Source organism: Drosophila persimilis, unplaced genomic scaffold (assembly GCF_003286085.1).
Source record: "Drosophila persimilis strain 14011-0111.01,24,50 unplaced genomic scaffold, DperRS2 tig00000191-arrow-pilon, whole genome shotgun sequence".
NCBI lineage: Eukaryota > Metazoa > Arthropoda > Insecta > Diptera > Drosophilidae > Drosophila > Drosophila persimilis.
Window position 1 is genome coordinate 4,598,660 of NW_020825298.1, and position 17,095 is coordinate 4,615,754.

A 17,095-nucleotide genomic window follows, 5' to 3' on the forward strand; every position below is an offset into this window, starting at 1 on the left:
GAGATATTTAGATGGTCGGTGAAAGAGGGAAGATGTGCCAAAGGTGGGTGAAAGAGGGGGGCTACTTACTTGGCTCTGTTTAGCCAGTCAGAAACTGATTGGATTAGAGTCGTTTAATTATGTTTTTCCAAGTGAAGGAAGCAAAATTACACAACTGATGCCCGTGTGGAGAGGCATTTGATATGTTATGGCAGGAAAAGTACTTTAATACTTTATTAAAATCACTAAAATTCTTAAGAATTAAACACTCAAATGGAGGCTGTTTATAAGCAAAAAATAATCATTTAACACCTCAAAAACCCATTGAAATTTCTGAACTATCCAACTATTTCCATACAATCATCATGGCGAAACTTTCCTTGACTCCTCCGCGCTTTCCTTTTTCCCTTTCCATTTTTATAGCCCTATTTAATCAACAACCTTAATTATTCCACTAACTGGCGTCGCTACCGCCCCTCCCGCTCCCCTGGCCCATTACCATTTCTAGCCACAATCGTTAACACTTTCAATTTGTTGCACTTTCGGCCCTGATCCGCACTTCAATTCGCCTCATAACAGGCACCCCCCCCCACTCTACCCCACCCGCTGTGTTCGACATTACCATAAATGCATGCAGGGCTCCACCCCCCTGCTCCTCCCTCAGCCATTAACAATTAGCAGCAAGTGTAGTCCCCACTGTCCACCCCACGCACAAGCCCCAATTCAATTAACTTGCACACTTAAGCAAAAACAAAAAAAAAAACAACAACAAAAAAACCAAAAAAAATAAAAGAAGAAAAGAAGAAAATTTCGTTGTTCTGGTTTCGTCTGGCCGGGGGGGGAGAGGGTGCTGCCCCTCCGGGGTTCGGTTCAACTGAGAGTTCGCCAATTTGGTTCTGCTTCCCCCGCCCCCCTCCCCCCGGCTCACCCCCTCTCAGAGCTCGGACTGTTACTTCTCTTTCTGCTGCTCATTATTCTTGCTCTGGCGAAGCATTGCTCTGCAAAATGGCATTGACATTAAGAAATGCTAACCCGCAATTTGCAATTTGCCAGTGGGAGACCCAGAGAGAGGAATAAGACCCCTAGAAGCCTAGAAGTGCGACGATTTAGATACCCTTTAAGGCATTTAAAGCAGATTTTGACCAAAAAAAACGATCGTTTCAATGGGATCAAACGATGGAAGTGATTATGTGGAGTATGATCATATTTCCTACAATCTAGACAACTTCTTAAGAGCCTTAGAGCTTATATGACACCAAAATTAGATCGATTTGGATTAAATTTTGTTAAAAAGTGGTCGGTTTTAATTATTAGAAGACCGATGGTTTCTAGTGAAGCCAATATATGGATACCAATGGTTACCGGGTTTGATAAAATATATTAAAATATTTCCAAGGCTTTGTGCCTAAAGAGTTCTTTGAAGAGTGGTCTAGAGCTGAAGAAAAGGTTCTGTAAAACCCTTAGATTATATATTTGTTTAATTTAGGTTATATTTTCTAGAGGAAGTAAGAAATAAAGACGCTATCCACTCGGCCAAAGATTATAGGAACCCAAAAGCTTCAAGGCTGCTTTGCAAAAATATGCCACCCTTTGCAAGTGTATAGCAATTAAACAAAAAAGACTAGGAGGATGGAGAACGAGGGAGAGTAAGTGTGAGGGGGAGAAGCAACAATAATAATAACAAGCCAAAAGCGAAACAAAGTGTGGAACGGAAGAGCACGAGAAAGCGAAATCAGCGTGTGGCGCATGAAGCTCATTAAAACACGAAATGGAAGACGAATGACCAAGGCAATGAGCAGCTACTGCCCTCCAAGAGGGGGCGAGGGCAGGACAACAGATGCAGGCAGACCCCACACAGACCTCCCCCCCCCGAAACTGGGCAAAAACAAATGAAATCAAATTTAAAGCGTGCTTAATTAATTTTTCCTTCCTCGAGCGGGCTGCACGGCAAGAGGGGCAGGCAGGGGGGTAAAGGTTAACTGTTGTTTGGCTTGGCTTCGCTTTCCTTTGCTTTCCTCCGATTTACTCTCCTGTTTTGTTAAGACATTAGCAGGGAAGGTGGAAAAAAGGGATTTATGCCAAGTAATTGCTGTGGGAGGTGCTATCCCCACCAAAAAAGAAAGCAAAGCAAAGGGAAGGGAAGACAGCCCCAAGTGAATGATTAATGCACAGACGAAAGCTTAAGCCCTGATTGGAATTTGTTCTCTCTCCAGTTCTTTCTACCAAGGATCTAAGGTTACTTTTCTGGGAATTCTTATCCCTTTTCTCGATGATTCTCGGAAAACTGATGCCCGAACGATTCCACTCCATTGCTTCGGATCATGATCATTGGCAGGTCTTTACTCAAGGAACAATGAAAACTTTAAGCCTGAACTCTTTTCAAATGTATATTTTCATTTTGGAGCAATAATTGCTTAGCCCAGAAATCGGGTAATATATTTTTAAAGCTGCGACTTTTGCCTTCGGGCGTGGCGGGTACTTAAATTTCAATTCGTTTTTGCTGTTGTTGCCGCTTGACTTTTATGGCTTTGGTTTTCGCGTTGGCTTGGCTTTTGTGGACTTTGCCAGTTGGCCATTTGGCCATTTGGCCATCTCGCCTTGGCCACGGCCATAGCCATAGCCAAAGCCAAAGCCGTTGCCTTTTTGCCTGAATAATTAATTTTATTTATGCCGCGACAAACGATGGCAGATTCTGTTTTTTTCATCTCGCTTTTTTCTCTCGTTTTTTTTTTGTTTCATTTATTTTATTCTGTTATTTTTTGTTGCTTTTGTTCTTTGGCTGTTCTCTTGCCTGTGTCTCAGCCGCAATGCTCATAAATTGTTGAGCAAATGCAAAGCAATATGAGAAAGGGGGGGGGGGGGGGGGGGGGGGGGGGGGGCCGCAGGCGTTGATACCCTGGCAGAGGGATAGAGTCCTATATGATACATCTTTTGCTCAAAGCATTCCGATTACGTCTTCTATATCTTCTATACTTTGCCAAAATCTGAACCAAGTCCTATTACCCTTCTCTTTAAGGGTATAATGAGGTACACAGCAGCTGGAGGGTGGCGGGAGGCCGGGGGACCGGGGGTGGTGTCGGGGACAAGACAATTAGTTGGCAAACACGGCTAAAGCAAAACAAAAGTGAAAAGACAAAATAAAGTTACGTTGCGCTGATAGTCCAACCGGAAAATAATTTATTTCCCTTTTGCCACTGACAAAGACCGAAGACGCACACACATAAGTAGAGATACGAGCAGACGCACAGATACATATCTAAACAAAGGCACACACACACACACATAGATACACCCATATACCACTCCACGTGCTCTGCGCCATTTTGTCCAAAAGAAGATTTATAAGGCCGCAGCCACCGTTGGACGCCGTCGTCCCTGTCGCTGAGGATACTTCAAGGACAAAACATGGAAAAACTCCCCAAAAACAACAGCAGATACGGCAAAATTCAGACTTAACTCAGACGCAGACCAATAAAACTTAGACAAAAAAAAAAAAAAAACAAAAATGGGGCCAACAACACAATATACACAGATACAAACGCGCATATAGTGGGGCACAACAAAAGCAGGACCTGAGGGGCTGAGGACCTGCGGAACTGAAGACCTGAAGGGTCTGTGTGACCTAGTACAGGTGCTAAGGGGCGACAGACACGCCACGCGTCCTGCAAGGGAAGTTCAACAATTTGCACCTGTCACGGTTTGAGCAACACTGAACCAGGCCGGCAGCCAGATCAAATATTTGCACAGCTGTTGTTTCAATCCCTTCGACGATATGTGGCCCAGGTGTTGGCTGGGGATTTGGGTCACTCAGTCAGTCAGTCAGTCAGTCGGTCGGTGGTTTGTAGGTGTCTGGTGTACATATATTTATTTGTGTGTGTTTGGGTCAACGTTTTGTGGTCATTGTTTTTGTCTTCTGCCCGTTACCAAAAGGTTCGCTCGTTCATTCGTTCGCTTCGTTGATTTGTTGGGGCCCTGGGCTGGGGAAACATTAATCAAAATACCCTTAATTAATCATCCTTTTTTTTCGGCGCCGAGGCTGATTGTCCCAGGAGCAGACACCAGTGCAAAAGGAGCCACAGTCAGGCGTGAAATTCAAATTAAAACGCATTTAATTTTGCCATTTCTTTAAGAGGGAAAGTCTGAAAAATTTTCGGTTAAAAACTGTTTACATTTTCCTAAAAATTTGGTATATATTTCACTATTTTTTTTCGCTCCAACAGTCGATTTATTGACAGCTTGCGAGCAATTTTAACTGCCATCCACATATGTCACTTCACATACTCCCTGTTCATCCCCCTCCCCGCCCCGCCCCCACCCATCAAGCCCCTAGACAGACTAACGACGCCTTCTGTTATTGTTGTGCTTGTCAAACCGTAAATGGCGTCACTTTGACAGCCTGTGCTCTGCCCCAAAAACACACTCCCCCCACACCCCCCCAGGGAGTCCAACCTAGTGTCCATCACCGCTGCCTCTTTGTCTTTGTCCACACTCGACTCGTGTGTTTGTGGATACCAATTTCTTTTATTTAACATATTTTATGCGCATTTTATGGCAATATTAATTTTTGTTTTCCATCTTGACGGTCTGCTGCTGCTGTTGTTGCTGTCATCACGCCTTTTAATGACCATTGATTGGACACGAGATCGTACAGAAATCTTAATAAAAAAAAATTAATCATTGGCACGTGGGTAGCAAAAAGGAGATCCTAGTGGTTTTAGAGGTATTTAAGAGAGAGCTGAGGAGGGTTTCTGTACCCCCAGTGCATGCCTCGGAAGAGGAAGATCATAGGGGCTCTATCACAGCTTCTAGAGTCCCTAGGATATGATCCCAAGGATCACGTTGTAGTTCTAGCAGATTGACAGGCTCGACAGTCCTATGGAAACAGAACCTGTAGAAGTTTTAGAGGCCAGTGCTTGTAGCTTTTAATGATTTCAGCTGTCTATCAATTTTATGAACATTTTAAACTTTAGTTCTGTAAGGCAACACAAGAGTACGCTAACCAATCCCATAATACCCTTACCGATATCCCAAGATTAACCCTGACCGATCCCGATACTCTAGTGCGATAAGTTCTATGCGATAAGTCTGATGATATTCATTCGACGATCGACAAGAGGAAGGAATAGACGAAGAATAACAAAAATTAATGAATCTAATACCAAGAACTGTCCCAGAGTTTATTATAATTCCTTGAACAATTTCTATTATTTTTCATTGGTATAATAATTCCAATTGCCTTTTACTCGAGTAGCTTTCAATTTCGATTGAAACTCCCCAAAGGTTGAACATTCTTTGGGGACACTGCACCCCCTGCTGCAACCCCCATAAAAGTGGCCAAATAAAAACCGCTCGCATACATGTGTAAAAAAAGCCATTAGCTGCCGCGTTATAAAACCAGTATTAATTAAATTTTTTTTTACTTGTCGAACAAATTAAAGAAATCTTTTTTTTTTGCCAACAATTTATGGCAGGATTTTTTTGTTAATTATTTTTGTTTGTTTTGTTGTTGTTTGTGTATGCGACATTCGTCAGAAGTTTTGAGCACAGTTACTTAATTATTATTTGGTTTGTGTTTGTTTTTGTTTTTGCTTTTGTTTTTGGTTGCTGATTGAATGCGTTTTTGGGCGCAGTTCCGCTTTTATTCGTTTATTCGTTTATCTGTTTTAATGTTTTAATGAAGAAATATGTATGTATAAAAAAGCTATTCATTTTTCGCTGGAATTCTTTGGAGGCATTTTGTTTGCACGTTTTATTTATGGGAACGTCTGTTCTGTCTTTTTCTTTCAGCGTATTTCCTGCGTTTTCTCTGGGATTTCGCAAGTCTTTGGCAAACATCTCCAAGTTTTTTTTTTGTCTTCTTTTTTTTTTCTGGCTGCCAAGCAGAAAATTGTTAAACAATTTTTTATTTCGATTTCTTTGCTGCTTACTTCTGCACTTCATTGTGTTAATTATTTGCTTGCTTTTTATAGCAATTTTTGTTGTCTTTTTGTTCGTCTCTTTTTTCGAGACCTTTTCGGTTTTGTTTAGTTTTTTCGTTTTCTTCATTTGCGTTCGTTGAACCCTGATTTTTGTCGGAGATTTTGTTTTACGAGTATTATGATTTCTGTCTCTTTTTTTTTAGCTTTTTTCTCTCTCTCTCTCTCTCTCTGTAGGGTCTTGTGCACGCGCCGCGTTCGTCTTTGCCAGAAATATGCCAAAGTTGATCGCTCTGGAGAAATATTTGTAGTTCCATTGTGGTCGAAATGTGAAAGTTTTTCGGCTTCTTTCAGCCCACAGGGCTCTGAGGGGGCGGTGGGGTGGGGCGGCCAACAGTGAACTCTTGACACACAATTGGCAGCGTTTAATTAACGAACCTTTGATTCAAATCTAATGAGTTTCTGATTAATGCTGCGAGTATAAGGCAATTTCCACATTCCCGTGACGGCAAGATTTGAAGTTCAACTTTTGGCAAGCCTCTGGCCAGGTTTTTCGGTTTCTCTTTTCATTTGAATATCGATATCGGACACCTTTTTAAGCTGAAGAGCCAACAGATTTGGCAGATCAAGTTTTTAAATTTTAGACACGCGTCTTGGCGCCCACAGCTTTTCATCACGCGCCTGCTTTTAGATCTATACAAAATTGCTATCCGAAGACATTGTTTATAGATCTGTTCTCGTCTGGCCCTAAAAAGGTCATATAGAACTGAGCATAGAAGCACCAACCTGCAGCGGAGACTGAAAAGATATTCCAAGCCCATTTCCCTGAATTTATCAGCCTTTTTTATGGTCTATGGATTTTTCTAGAATTTTTATCTTTTGCTGTATTTTATTTTATTGCATGAGAAATAAATCCCCATATTTATTTTTGAAATAACTCTTGAATTTATTTCCAGATAGCCTTTGGGCTATCTTCGGTCCAGCACCCAAGAGTTCTAGATGGAAGTATCTTTGTCCATTTCTTCCCTTAATCTCCTTGCTGGCTAGCTGTTCCCTGGACTTCGAGTCCGCATCTTGTTTAATTAAATTTTCAATTTACTTTGTCCCTGGCCTGATCCGATTCTATCAGGCCGTAAGACATTCCATATGCTTTTAGGGCCCTGCTTTGCTGAATAATTTTCAATTAATTTCTATATATAGCCGTCTTATCTGTGCAAGAAATTGTTTTTGCTTATCTTGGCTCCTCTCTCCCCCTCTGCCTCTCTCTGTCTTTCTCCATTTTCCATTCATTGTTTGCACCGCCCTGCCCCTGCCCCTGCCCTGTCCCCTGCTCCGATCTGGTGCCAAGGCAATTTTCCATGGCGTGTTGTTGTTGCACAAAGTTATGCGCGTTGTAATTGCAAAAGTGACAATATCCGCTTCGTGCTTAGTAGCTGCAACAGCAGCAGCAGCGGCAGCGGCAGCAGCAGCATTGGCAGCCGCACGAAAAGTATGCCACAAAACGGATGCAATAAACACGCAGTCCACAGCCAAAGCCCGAAGCCCGAAGCCCGAGAGTCCAAAGCCAGAGCCAAGTCATGAATGGCAAAGTGAAAATGCCAAAGCAAAAGCCAAAGCCAAATGCGCAGAAATTAGCAAAACGGAAAACGAGAAAATTCCAGGCGGCAGCAGCAAAGATGGAAACAGGAGAAAGACCAGATTTTCTCCAAAAAACTAAAGTTTTTTTTTTTTATAAACAAAAATGTTAATGAAATTAAATCAGGCGTCCACACAAAAGTGTATCCCGCAGATACACACACACACACATTGATTGTATTTCTGCATAATTAGACAAAGTGGAATTCGTTTTGGCGATTCTCAGATACCATTCTACGAGTATCTATAAATTGCAGTCTCAATGTTTATGGATGTGGCCGTACAGCCTGGCGACTGGTGGTGCCTGCCTCTAAAATATTCAAAGTCACGTTGTCCCTCTTTAACAATACAACAAATGATCTCCGTTTGAGCTTTCCCACGAACCCATTACCAAAAATAATAGATAGATGGATAGATAGATATATTCCACAGAAATCCCACACACAGCTTTAGGGGCCATAAAAAGCGTTCAACATTTGCCCATATCACACTGTGCTGCGATGTATCTGATGGATAATTTGGCAAATGACCTTGCGGTTTATTCAAGTGGAGTTTGCTGCAAAAACACGACAAAGATACCATAAATCTGCAGCAGTTGCCATGAAATAAACTGAGTTTAGATTCCTGCGAAGATTTTCCCATGGAAAATCTTCCTCAAATGTAGGCCCAGAACTTTCCACAAAAGAATTCCCTCTGTTCCGAGGCATACAACTATTTAATACGCAGTTACACTTTTAGATAGTTGAATATTTTGTTGTAGGCAAAAAGTAGAGCGGGCGAGCATTAGTCATTCGCCGGCAGTTGGGCTTTTGTTTTGCATTTACGGATAGCCCCAGAGCCTCTCCCGTGTGGGCGTAATCTCGAGGCATTGTCACTCAATGCCTCACTTAACGGCACTTAACAAAGCGCATTCAACACGACCAGAGCTGAGCAGAGCAACATTTGAGCTGCATCCCAGAGATATTCGCACTCGTACTCGAGCGACAGCGAAAAGATACACAGATTCAGATACAGATACAGATACAGCACTGCCCCGTAACCGTAAGTGGCTGCCGTCAATTATAACATTTGTGACAGTTGAAACTTTCAAATTAACCCACACATAGAGCATTTGCTTATCGCAGTAACCCAAAAAAAAGACTACAAAAAACTACAAAATATACACTGAAGCAAAAATGAATGCGAAATTTTTGTCTTCTTTTGCATCAGCCAAAAGGTAGTGGTAATGGAGTGAATACGACCTAGAAGATACCTTGTTCGTAGATAAGATCTGGCAGGCAGTAGGTGGGGGACTATCTGGAGTTCTAGAGCTAACAAATAGTTCCTTAAAACAAGAAGAAAAGAGTGCTTTATCTGCAGACCAAGACAATATACAATACTCCTTCATATCTGCTCTCTTCCACCCCTTTTCGAGGTATCCCATGGCTTCTTAGACCCTATCTTCTCCAAGCCAACACATTATACCCTTTAGTTGCTCAAGTACAGGGTACACAGAGACAAGCCAACCCGCCATGGCCATTGGAGGAGGCATTAGACGACTTCAAGTGGCAGCCAAGCGGCAACGAGTGACCCAAATACTTCAGCGACTGGCTTCAGCTTCGGCTTCGGCTTCGACTGCAACTTCAACTTCAGCTTCAGCTTCAATGTTGGCCTGGCTCTTAGCTCTTAGCTCTCTGGCTTGGCTCTGGCTAACGGTAAATGGCAAAAAACTGCGTCTGCTGCCAATGCTGTTAACCGCATTTCGCATGCACTCGCACACTCGTATCTAATAGATACATTTCGCATGCCGTGACTGCCACGCCCCTCCCCACTCAGCCCCACTTTTCGCATGCAGGCACGCACATGACATTCTTTTCGCTTCGGCTACAACAATTTTTCCCCCTTTTATTTTTTTGGTTTTTGTTTGCAATATTTTTTTTTTTGTTTTTTTTTTTGTCAACAGCAATGACACTTTTATGGTTTTTGTTGGTTTTTTTTTTTTTCCTGTGGCCAGTGGCAGTGCAACTATTTTTTAATTATTTCATTAGCAGGGCCCAAAGGCTGTTAATTATGGAAGAGTGAAGCGTGGGGCGGGGGCGGTGAAGGAAGTCTGTCTCAGACATCTTGACACCGATATATGTACATACGTGTAGGCCCATGAGGGAGGGCGAACCGCACCGCCTCGACTCTGGCAGGTCTTTGAACTTGAATTTAATTAAGAAACTTAAAAGTCGGCCAACAACCTTAAGAAAGCCGAAAAGTAAAAGTTGATCCACGAGTGAATCATTCAATCCAGCGATGAAAAAGAGTCTTTATTCATTCTTCGATAAACAAAAGGTGAACGAAATAAACACATAAAAGATCGTGATTAGGGAGATATATGACGGTTTTAGCAGGCGTGAAAAGATACTAGGCATTACTGGAAGGTTTAAAGATGCAAAACAATATTTTATAGACGTATAAAAAGAGTGGCAAATAATGCTTTCGGAGGCACAATTAAAAGTATTTGGCCACAGTATATTTTTTAGAATTTAATGTTCCATTTAGAGAGGCCTTAAGGATGTCGATGAGGCGTGTCTTTGGCCTTCCCTCGCGGACTGTGGATCCCACAAGCAGCTCAAATTCTTTAGAACTCAAGAGTCAGTAGAGAGGTTAAAATATTAAACCCTTTGTGTGTTTAGACCGGACATACCTGCCTCGACTTTCCACCCGGACATACCAGATTTAGGTGGAGATTCTTTGGGCTTTTTGGACTTCGATTTGTATGAATCATCATCTGGTGTTTGATTTATGGGGGATTTTTTGTAGATCTCAAAGTTGTTTTGCCACCTACTGACGCAGTTTCGGCTGGCATTCCGCGGAAATTCATTAGCGAAACAGCCTTTATCTGGAGCACATGCATTGTCGTCATATGTTTGCCGATAAGGTAGCTGTTCTCCCCACCCTGAGATACATTTTTTATGAATGAAACAGAAGTAACCTCAGGCGATCGAAACGAACGTAAATTGAGGATGTGAGTCATGCTGGAGCCCAGGGGCAGGCAATGGCATTTATATATGGCGCATCTCTGGCATCTCAGTCTTAATTTGTATCTCAAAGATATCCCAGAGCTCTTGCAGATACAGATATGCAAACAGCAACAATCTAGCAAACAAATAAGCACACAAACACCAGAGTCGTGACAAAAACAATAGTTGTTCTCTTATAATTTGCATTTCGGTCTTAGATTCCGTTTGCTCTGCACGTATCTGAGTATCTTTCCACCTGCCTGCTTGGCCTGGCCTTTCGGTTGTATTGATAAGAAAATTAGTTGCCCAAGCAAATGCCAGGGAAGACAACTTATCGGCTTTGTCTGGCCCCAGGCGCTGGCCCGGCCCCCGGGCTGGCATTCCCGGGCCAAAATTCTCGCAAAATTAATTATAATCAAGCTTTGCGAGAGTGCTTATTGAACGTGCTGAATTATTAATTATTTATTGGTGTTTAGCAAAGATATATTGAATGAATGCCTGCAGGCCCGAGAGGTTCCACACATTTGCCCAGACAATTGGAAAACATAACGAAGAGGCAATCAATGTTTAATTAAGGCTATATGTAGTTGGGCAGAACTATTAGAGACCTTTGGAAAGAGCCTCTAAAGGAAGATGGACTTGTTTTGTGCAGGGTTTGCATTGAAGAAAGGCTTTAGTTATAGATCCTTCTTATAGCTTCTATGCCAGTCTCCTTCGGCAAACCGATTAACGTGAGATTCAAGTCAGGGAAAGCTTAAATATTCGTGGTACCCATTACCTCCAGTTTTAATGCCGAAAGAGGAAAGGGATCAAAAAACTCAAGGCCTTGAGAAAGGGCCTTTTAAATTGTAAATCTTACGAGTGTACTCCTCTTTTAGAAAGTTTATTTGTATTATTCTTTAAGGTGTACAGGATATGGCTTCATTTGAGTGTTTGGAACGATATAGGGGCACCCTAAACACATCATTCGCCCTGCACTACATTTAAGCTACTCCTCCAATTTATTGGCTTTTAAATACCTAATATTTCAGGGCTTTTCTGTACCTTTTCAACCTCTTGCGAGGGCCCCGGCAATGGAGTACTTTTTAGTTCTGGGGCCACCTTAAAATACATGATATTCCAAGTCTTGCCTTGAAAATACTTATACCTGGCAAAGAGGCACCCTCTTCCTCGTTGGATCGCCCCTCTGCTTCCCTGATTCGCACCCTTTGTGCAACCGCAAATGCAAGTCAAGTTGAAATGAAAGAAATTTCCATAATTAGCGTTAATTGCTGCTTAGTTGTGCAAATAGAACACAAACCGAAAGGGAAAGTGGGCGAGGGAGAGCTAAGAGGGGCCCTGGACGGGTCTGAGAAAAGAGTGCGGTCTACTCCTCTCCTCCCCCTCCCCCAAGCGAGAACAGTGCAGCGGCATTTTGTGAGTCATCAAAGAGAAAAGTGAACAGCTTGCGGTCCAAAGGGGGGCAGAGTGGGGGGGTGAAACCTCAAGTGACCGCCATTCCCAGTGCTATCCGGCTCCCAGCTCCCAGCTCTCGACCGTTTTTGCGCCCCTCTGTTTGCCAGGGGCAACCACCTCCATTTACTGCGGAAAAGTGAATGGCAACCTGGGCCGACCAGTGGATAATTTGTGGCAAGTGCTGCACGGCCACTCCCTGTACACTCCATTCCATTGCACGGCCCCTCAAAAGAGCGAGAATCAAATACACACACCCCATGAAATGTCAAAGAGGTTGGAGTTGGAGTTGGAGCCACTTTAGCCCCACAAATTTTCGCACAAAGTTTGATCAAAAAAGCAAACATTTATCAATTGAAATTTGCTCGGACAAATCGAAAAAAGGCAGAGGATGGGGAGTAGATATCGCTGATATGAATCTGCAGAGTAAAAATGCTGCTGCTGCTCCCCTTTTGGAGAGGGGAGTTTCTCTAGGGAAACCTAGAGAAAAGTAGTCGAACAATATCTCAATATCTATCAAAAATCAAAAACTTCTTAAGACTTCTACAACTGCAATGTCTGTGCTTTCAATAAACCCTTGAGACTTACTTTTGGCATCACTTGTAATGGTTCCAGGGGCAAGGAGTATCCCCATTCAGCCCCAAAGTAGAGCATCAAAGTTGTCGCTTCGATCGACTGCCCCAAAAGCAATCCATCGAACGAGTCTTTGAGTCGTTGTCTCTTGGTTTTTGCGTGCGGCGTGTGCTGGCTTTTAATTGAATTGAATTGAATTGAGCGTGGCCAGACCCAGAGCTCCACTGAGACAGCCAGACAGTGTCTGTCTAACCCCCAAAGACAGTCGGCAGTGTAAGACACACTTTGCATGTGACTTTGGGGCGTCTAAGCAAAATGGTTAGGGCGTGGACATGCCAAAGTTGTTGACGTTGTCTTGGATTTTGGCTCTCTGGGATCTCTCTGGCAGTCAACAAGTGCCAACCACTTGAGAGTTTTGTCAGTTTGCAGTTTTGTGGAATTTCCATGCAAATTTCAATCCAGCAATGCCCCCCAATCCTCCCACTTCCACTCCCACTCCGCCGCCTCATTTTGTTATATCAAATTATTTCACTCAAGTGACATCATCATCAGCAGCAGCAGCAGCAGCATCTTCATTGGGGCAAAGTGGACGTAAGGAGCTCCTTCGAGCACAGCTTCACCCTGACCTCGTAAAACTTTTGCCGCATTTTCGCACGTGGCCATAAAAAGAGCAGACCGGGGTCTGGTCTGCGGGCTGGCGGAGGAGGTGTGGCCACTGCAGGATATGGTGTGCCTTGCCAAGACCCAAACGAAAAACGATGCAAAGATGGACTTCCTGCCTTTGGCATGAGGGCGAAAATCCTCCAAAGATTGCATAACTGCAGAAGTAGGAGGACAAAACGAAACTTTTATGTCTGACCTTGTTGCACGGTCAGTTGCTTACACACACACACACACACAGATGTTGGGGGTGTTCTTTGGAGGGTGGAGGGGGGGCCTTAATTGAAATTGAAATGGAACTTGTTGTCACTTGCACTTACACTTCACGCCGAAACGGTTCGTATACGTAATCATCGTTGATTGTTGCTTACCTGCAAGGAGAAGAGAGGGCAAAGAACAAGAATTAGCCAAGAATTTACACAGATTTTCCCTAGATTTTAAGGCCTAGAAACATATTTTATATGGCCATAAATTTAATCATAATTTTCATGGCTCTAAAAACACTTGAGGCTTCATTTTCGTGGCTCAAAGATTACTTGACGCTTCATTTTCACGGCTTAAATTATATATTTCCATACTAAAACCATAATTTTCCAGGCTCAAACACCAGTTAGAGCATCATCTGCTTGGTTTGAACACAACTGAATGCTTTTAATGCATCATTGACTGCACTTCGATGATTGCCGGCGTATTATTAATTCATAAACCTCATTTGGGGAAACACGGCTAAATGGATATACAATATACCCGACCAGTAACCGACCAGACTCTCGTCTTTTTTTGGATGGATGGATTTGCAAACAGCAGCGGCCCGGCCCCAACAAATATAATTGAAAAGCGAAAAAACAGAGAGCGTCCATGTTGATTGCCATCTGTCGAGTATACCCTTCGAGCGGAATAAATTGATTACATATTTGCTCATTTCGCTATGGAATATTGTATTCGTGTATTTATTTGTTTCCCGAGAATACGCATAAATTGTGCATTATATTTCTTGTGAAGAAATGCGAGTGCGGGCAAAGAGTTATTGGAAAAGAAAATAAATCCATTTGATATTTCTCAGATACATTTCCATGGAATATATCTCTTATTTTAGAGGCAGTTAAGGGGAATAAAATTTGAGAAATTAGCAAGAAAGAAATTTATAATGGAAAATATATTTTTCCTAAAGAAAAGAAACGTCTGAAGTTCTTTGAAGGCTTTACAAATACCAAAGTATCTATAGGATACATTTTTCACCATTTAATTAAGCCACAATTGAATTCAATACGAAATTTTGAAATAACGCCTTTCGGGGGGCTTGGTCAACGAGGGATAATGCAAATTTCCTGAATATTTCATGGCTATATGAATACATTTTCGAACAACACCACAAATCAACACAGTGGCGTGGCAGGCAGGGGGGGCCTGCCATTCAGAGTCCTATATCAAAACTTTCGACCGTCCCTGCTCTCAATCTTGGCCAGACTACGTTTCTGTTTCCGTATATATCCATTATATTACATTATATATATTTTTTAACCACCAGTCTGGCCTAGCCAGCGGCCTGTGGCCTGTGGCCTGGGCATGGGACTGCCAAATTAATTGCATAATTTAGTATTTCAGCAATTATGGATGTGTTGCATGTTCCGCATGTGCGGCAAATAATACCGAAAAAAATTCCGGGAATCCATTCGCGGAGCGAGATCGGGGCCATGGGATTCTATGAACCAGATTTAGAAACAGCAAAACAGGCAGCCGCCAGGCAAAAACTCTCCAACGACAAAACATTTAATATGAAAACAAATTTGTAAATACATTTTTTTTTTTTTTGCTGTTCTTTTCAGACAACATATGGATTTGATGTGATGTCGTTGAATGTACACGAAATACATGTATCTATATGTATTATTATGACGAGCCTCGACACATTTTGTGGCTTCTTTTTTTGAGCTTTTACGAGGCATCTGGGCGTGGCACAGTTTTGGTGCTTTTTTTTCCCGTGGTAAGTGCCAGAGTCATTTGGCGGTTTATGACTCCATACAACACAGTACCATATATTACAATAAGTCTTATGATTTGCCCAATAAATCCTTTGTCGCCTGAAATTTTGTTTTATTTGTATTTATTATTTATCTTTTTTTATGGTAGCCAGCACTTGGGGGCCTTTTGTGGGGGGAACTACAAAAATATATGATCTCAAATTAATTTAATGCGTGGCACGTGGCTGTGGAGCACAGAGGGAAAATGATGATGACTGTGCTGAGGTTCCACAAGAGATCTTATCTTTTTGGATCACAGGAAATTATGACTATTAAATGTATTACATTTTTTAATCAACTTATAAGAATTGACTGCCCATAGAATCCATTGAAATTTCCAGAATTATCCGCTTAGTCCGCAGGAAATTATGACTTTTACATGTATTCAATTTTTTAATCAAATTCTTAAAAATATTCGCGTATCTATGGACTACCCATAGAACCCACAGAATTCCCAGAATTATGATCACATTTTTTAATCGTGATATATTTCTCAAAAATATTCTATGGATATCCACCCAAAGAATTCCCAGAATTATCCGCCTAGTCTGGAGGAAATTATGACTGTTAAATGTATTAAATTTTTAAATCGTAATATTCTTTAGAATAAAGTTCTCAAAAATATTCTCTTAAATACATATCTATGGATAAGGTTCCACCTCTTGTCCACCAAAAGAATTCCCAGAATTATGACTATTAAATGTATTAAATATTTTAATCTTGATTTTATAGAATAAAGTTCTCAAAGGTATTCTCTTAAATACATATCTATGGACACGGTGGACTCTTGTCCACCCATAGAACTCGCAGAATTATCCGTCCAATCAATTTCTAATCACGTTTCAATTATAATCAACCTTGAATGGTCAATAAAACCGCAGGACATCATCATTTAGTCGCAACCTTTGGCATTGCACAGCGAAGTACATATAATAAAAGTAAATATACTTGGATATTTATCTTTAAACAAATTGGTTTACTTAACAAGCATTCCCAGTGAGCACCATTTGGTCCAACCCTTTCCCCGGCCGAACAATTGACCTCGGAATTCCAACAGCGCCACAGAGCCACCCACCACCCACCACCCCCCACCCAGTGACCCACCAACAGAACTGAGCACATTAACCGCTAAAATCCTCTTTCGACCACAAAAGTCACACACAAATGACCAGCAAACAAAAGAGCGAGAAAGAAGGAAAAACCAGTGGGGAAAATGGAAAAAATGGTAACCGAAATGTTGTTGGCAATTTATTTGACTGGAATTGGGTCCGGGACTGGCAGCCAGCGTCGAAATCGGGCAATCGAATGGCATCCAATCGAACGGAGTCGAGACCCCGTCGCGGGGCGGGGGGTGGGCCGGAGCAATTACAACAATCATAACGTGCCCCCAAACAGGCCTGGAAATTTTTTATATGAAATACAGCAAACAATGGCGAAATCAATATACATCGGCAGATACAGATACAGATACAAATGCCCCAACAGATAGAGGCTAGACAGTGCGTTTAATACACTTAAGGCTTTAGAAGGAGGTTATGGTTTTTAATGGCTTCAAGAATGGAGTCCTTATCTAGTCCTGATTTTTAATTAAAAGTTGGCTGAAGTCAACATTATGGCTATGAAACGCACTGTTCATCTTTTGTACATATAAAATATTTTAATAAATGAAGCAAAGCAGAAAAAAGCGCACAGAAAATTCTGGAAACAAAAAATCCAAAAAGGACAAACAAGAGCAACAAAAAAAGTTTAGGATCAAAAAGGAGAAAAGATACAAAAAAAAAAAAATTCAAGAAGCAGCAGAGAATCACATGAATGGCACTTAACTTGGCCAGAAGGGGCTGGGGGCGGGCAGGAGGGACATAAAGACAAAGAG

The 17,095-nt window shown here is 42.0% G+C and overlaps 1 protein-coding gene across 2 annotated transcripts in view; it reads right to left on the minus strand.

The window, feature by feature from the left end:
• The window catches only part of LOC6588880 (fibronectin type-III domain-containing protein 3A), a 43,318-nt gene that overhangs the window by 15,277 nt on the left and 10,946 nt on the right, over nucleotides 1-17,095 (minus strand). The window contains exon 2 of one of the 2 annotated variants that reach the window (XM_026989060.1): nucleotides 13,522-13,572. The exons of the other annotated variant lie outside the window; for it this stretch is intronic. Coding sequence (XP_026844861.1) covers nucleotides 13,522-13,572 — 51 coding nt within the window. The remainder of the gene's footprint in view (nucleotides 1-13,521; nucleotides 13,573-17,095) is intronic. 2 annotated transcript variants of the gene reach the window in all.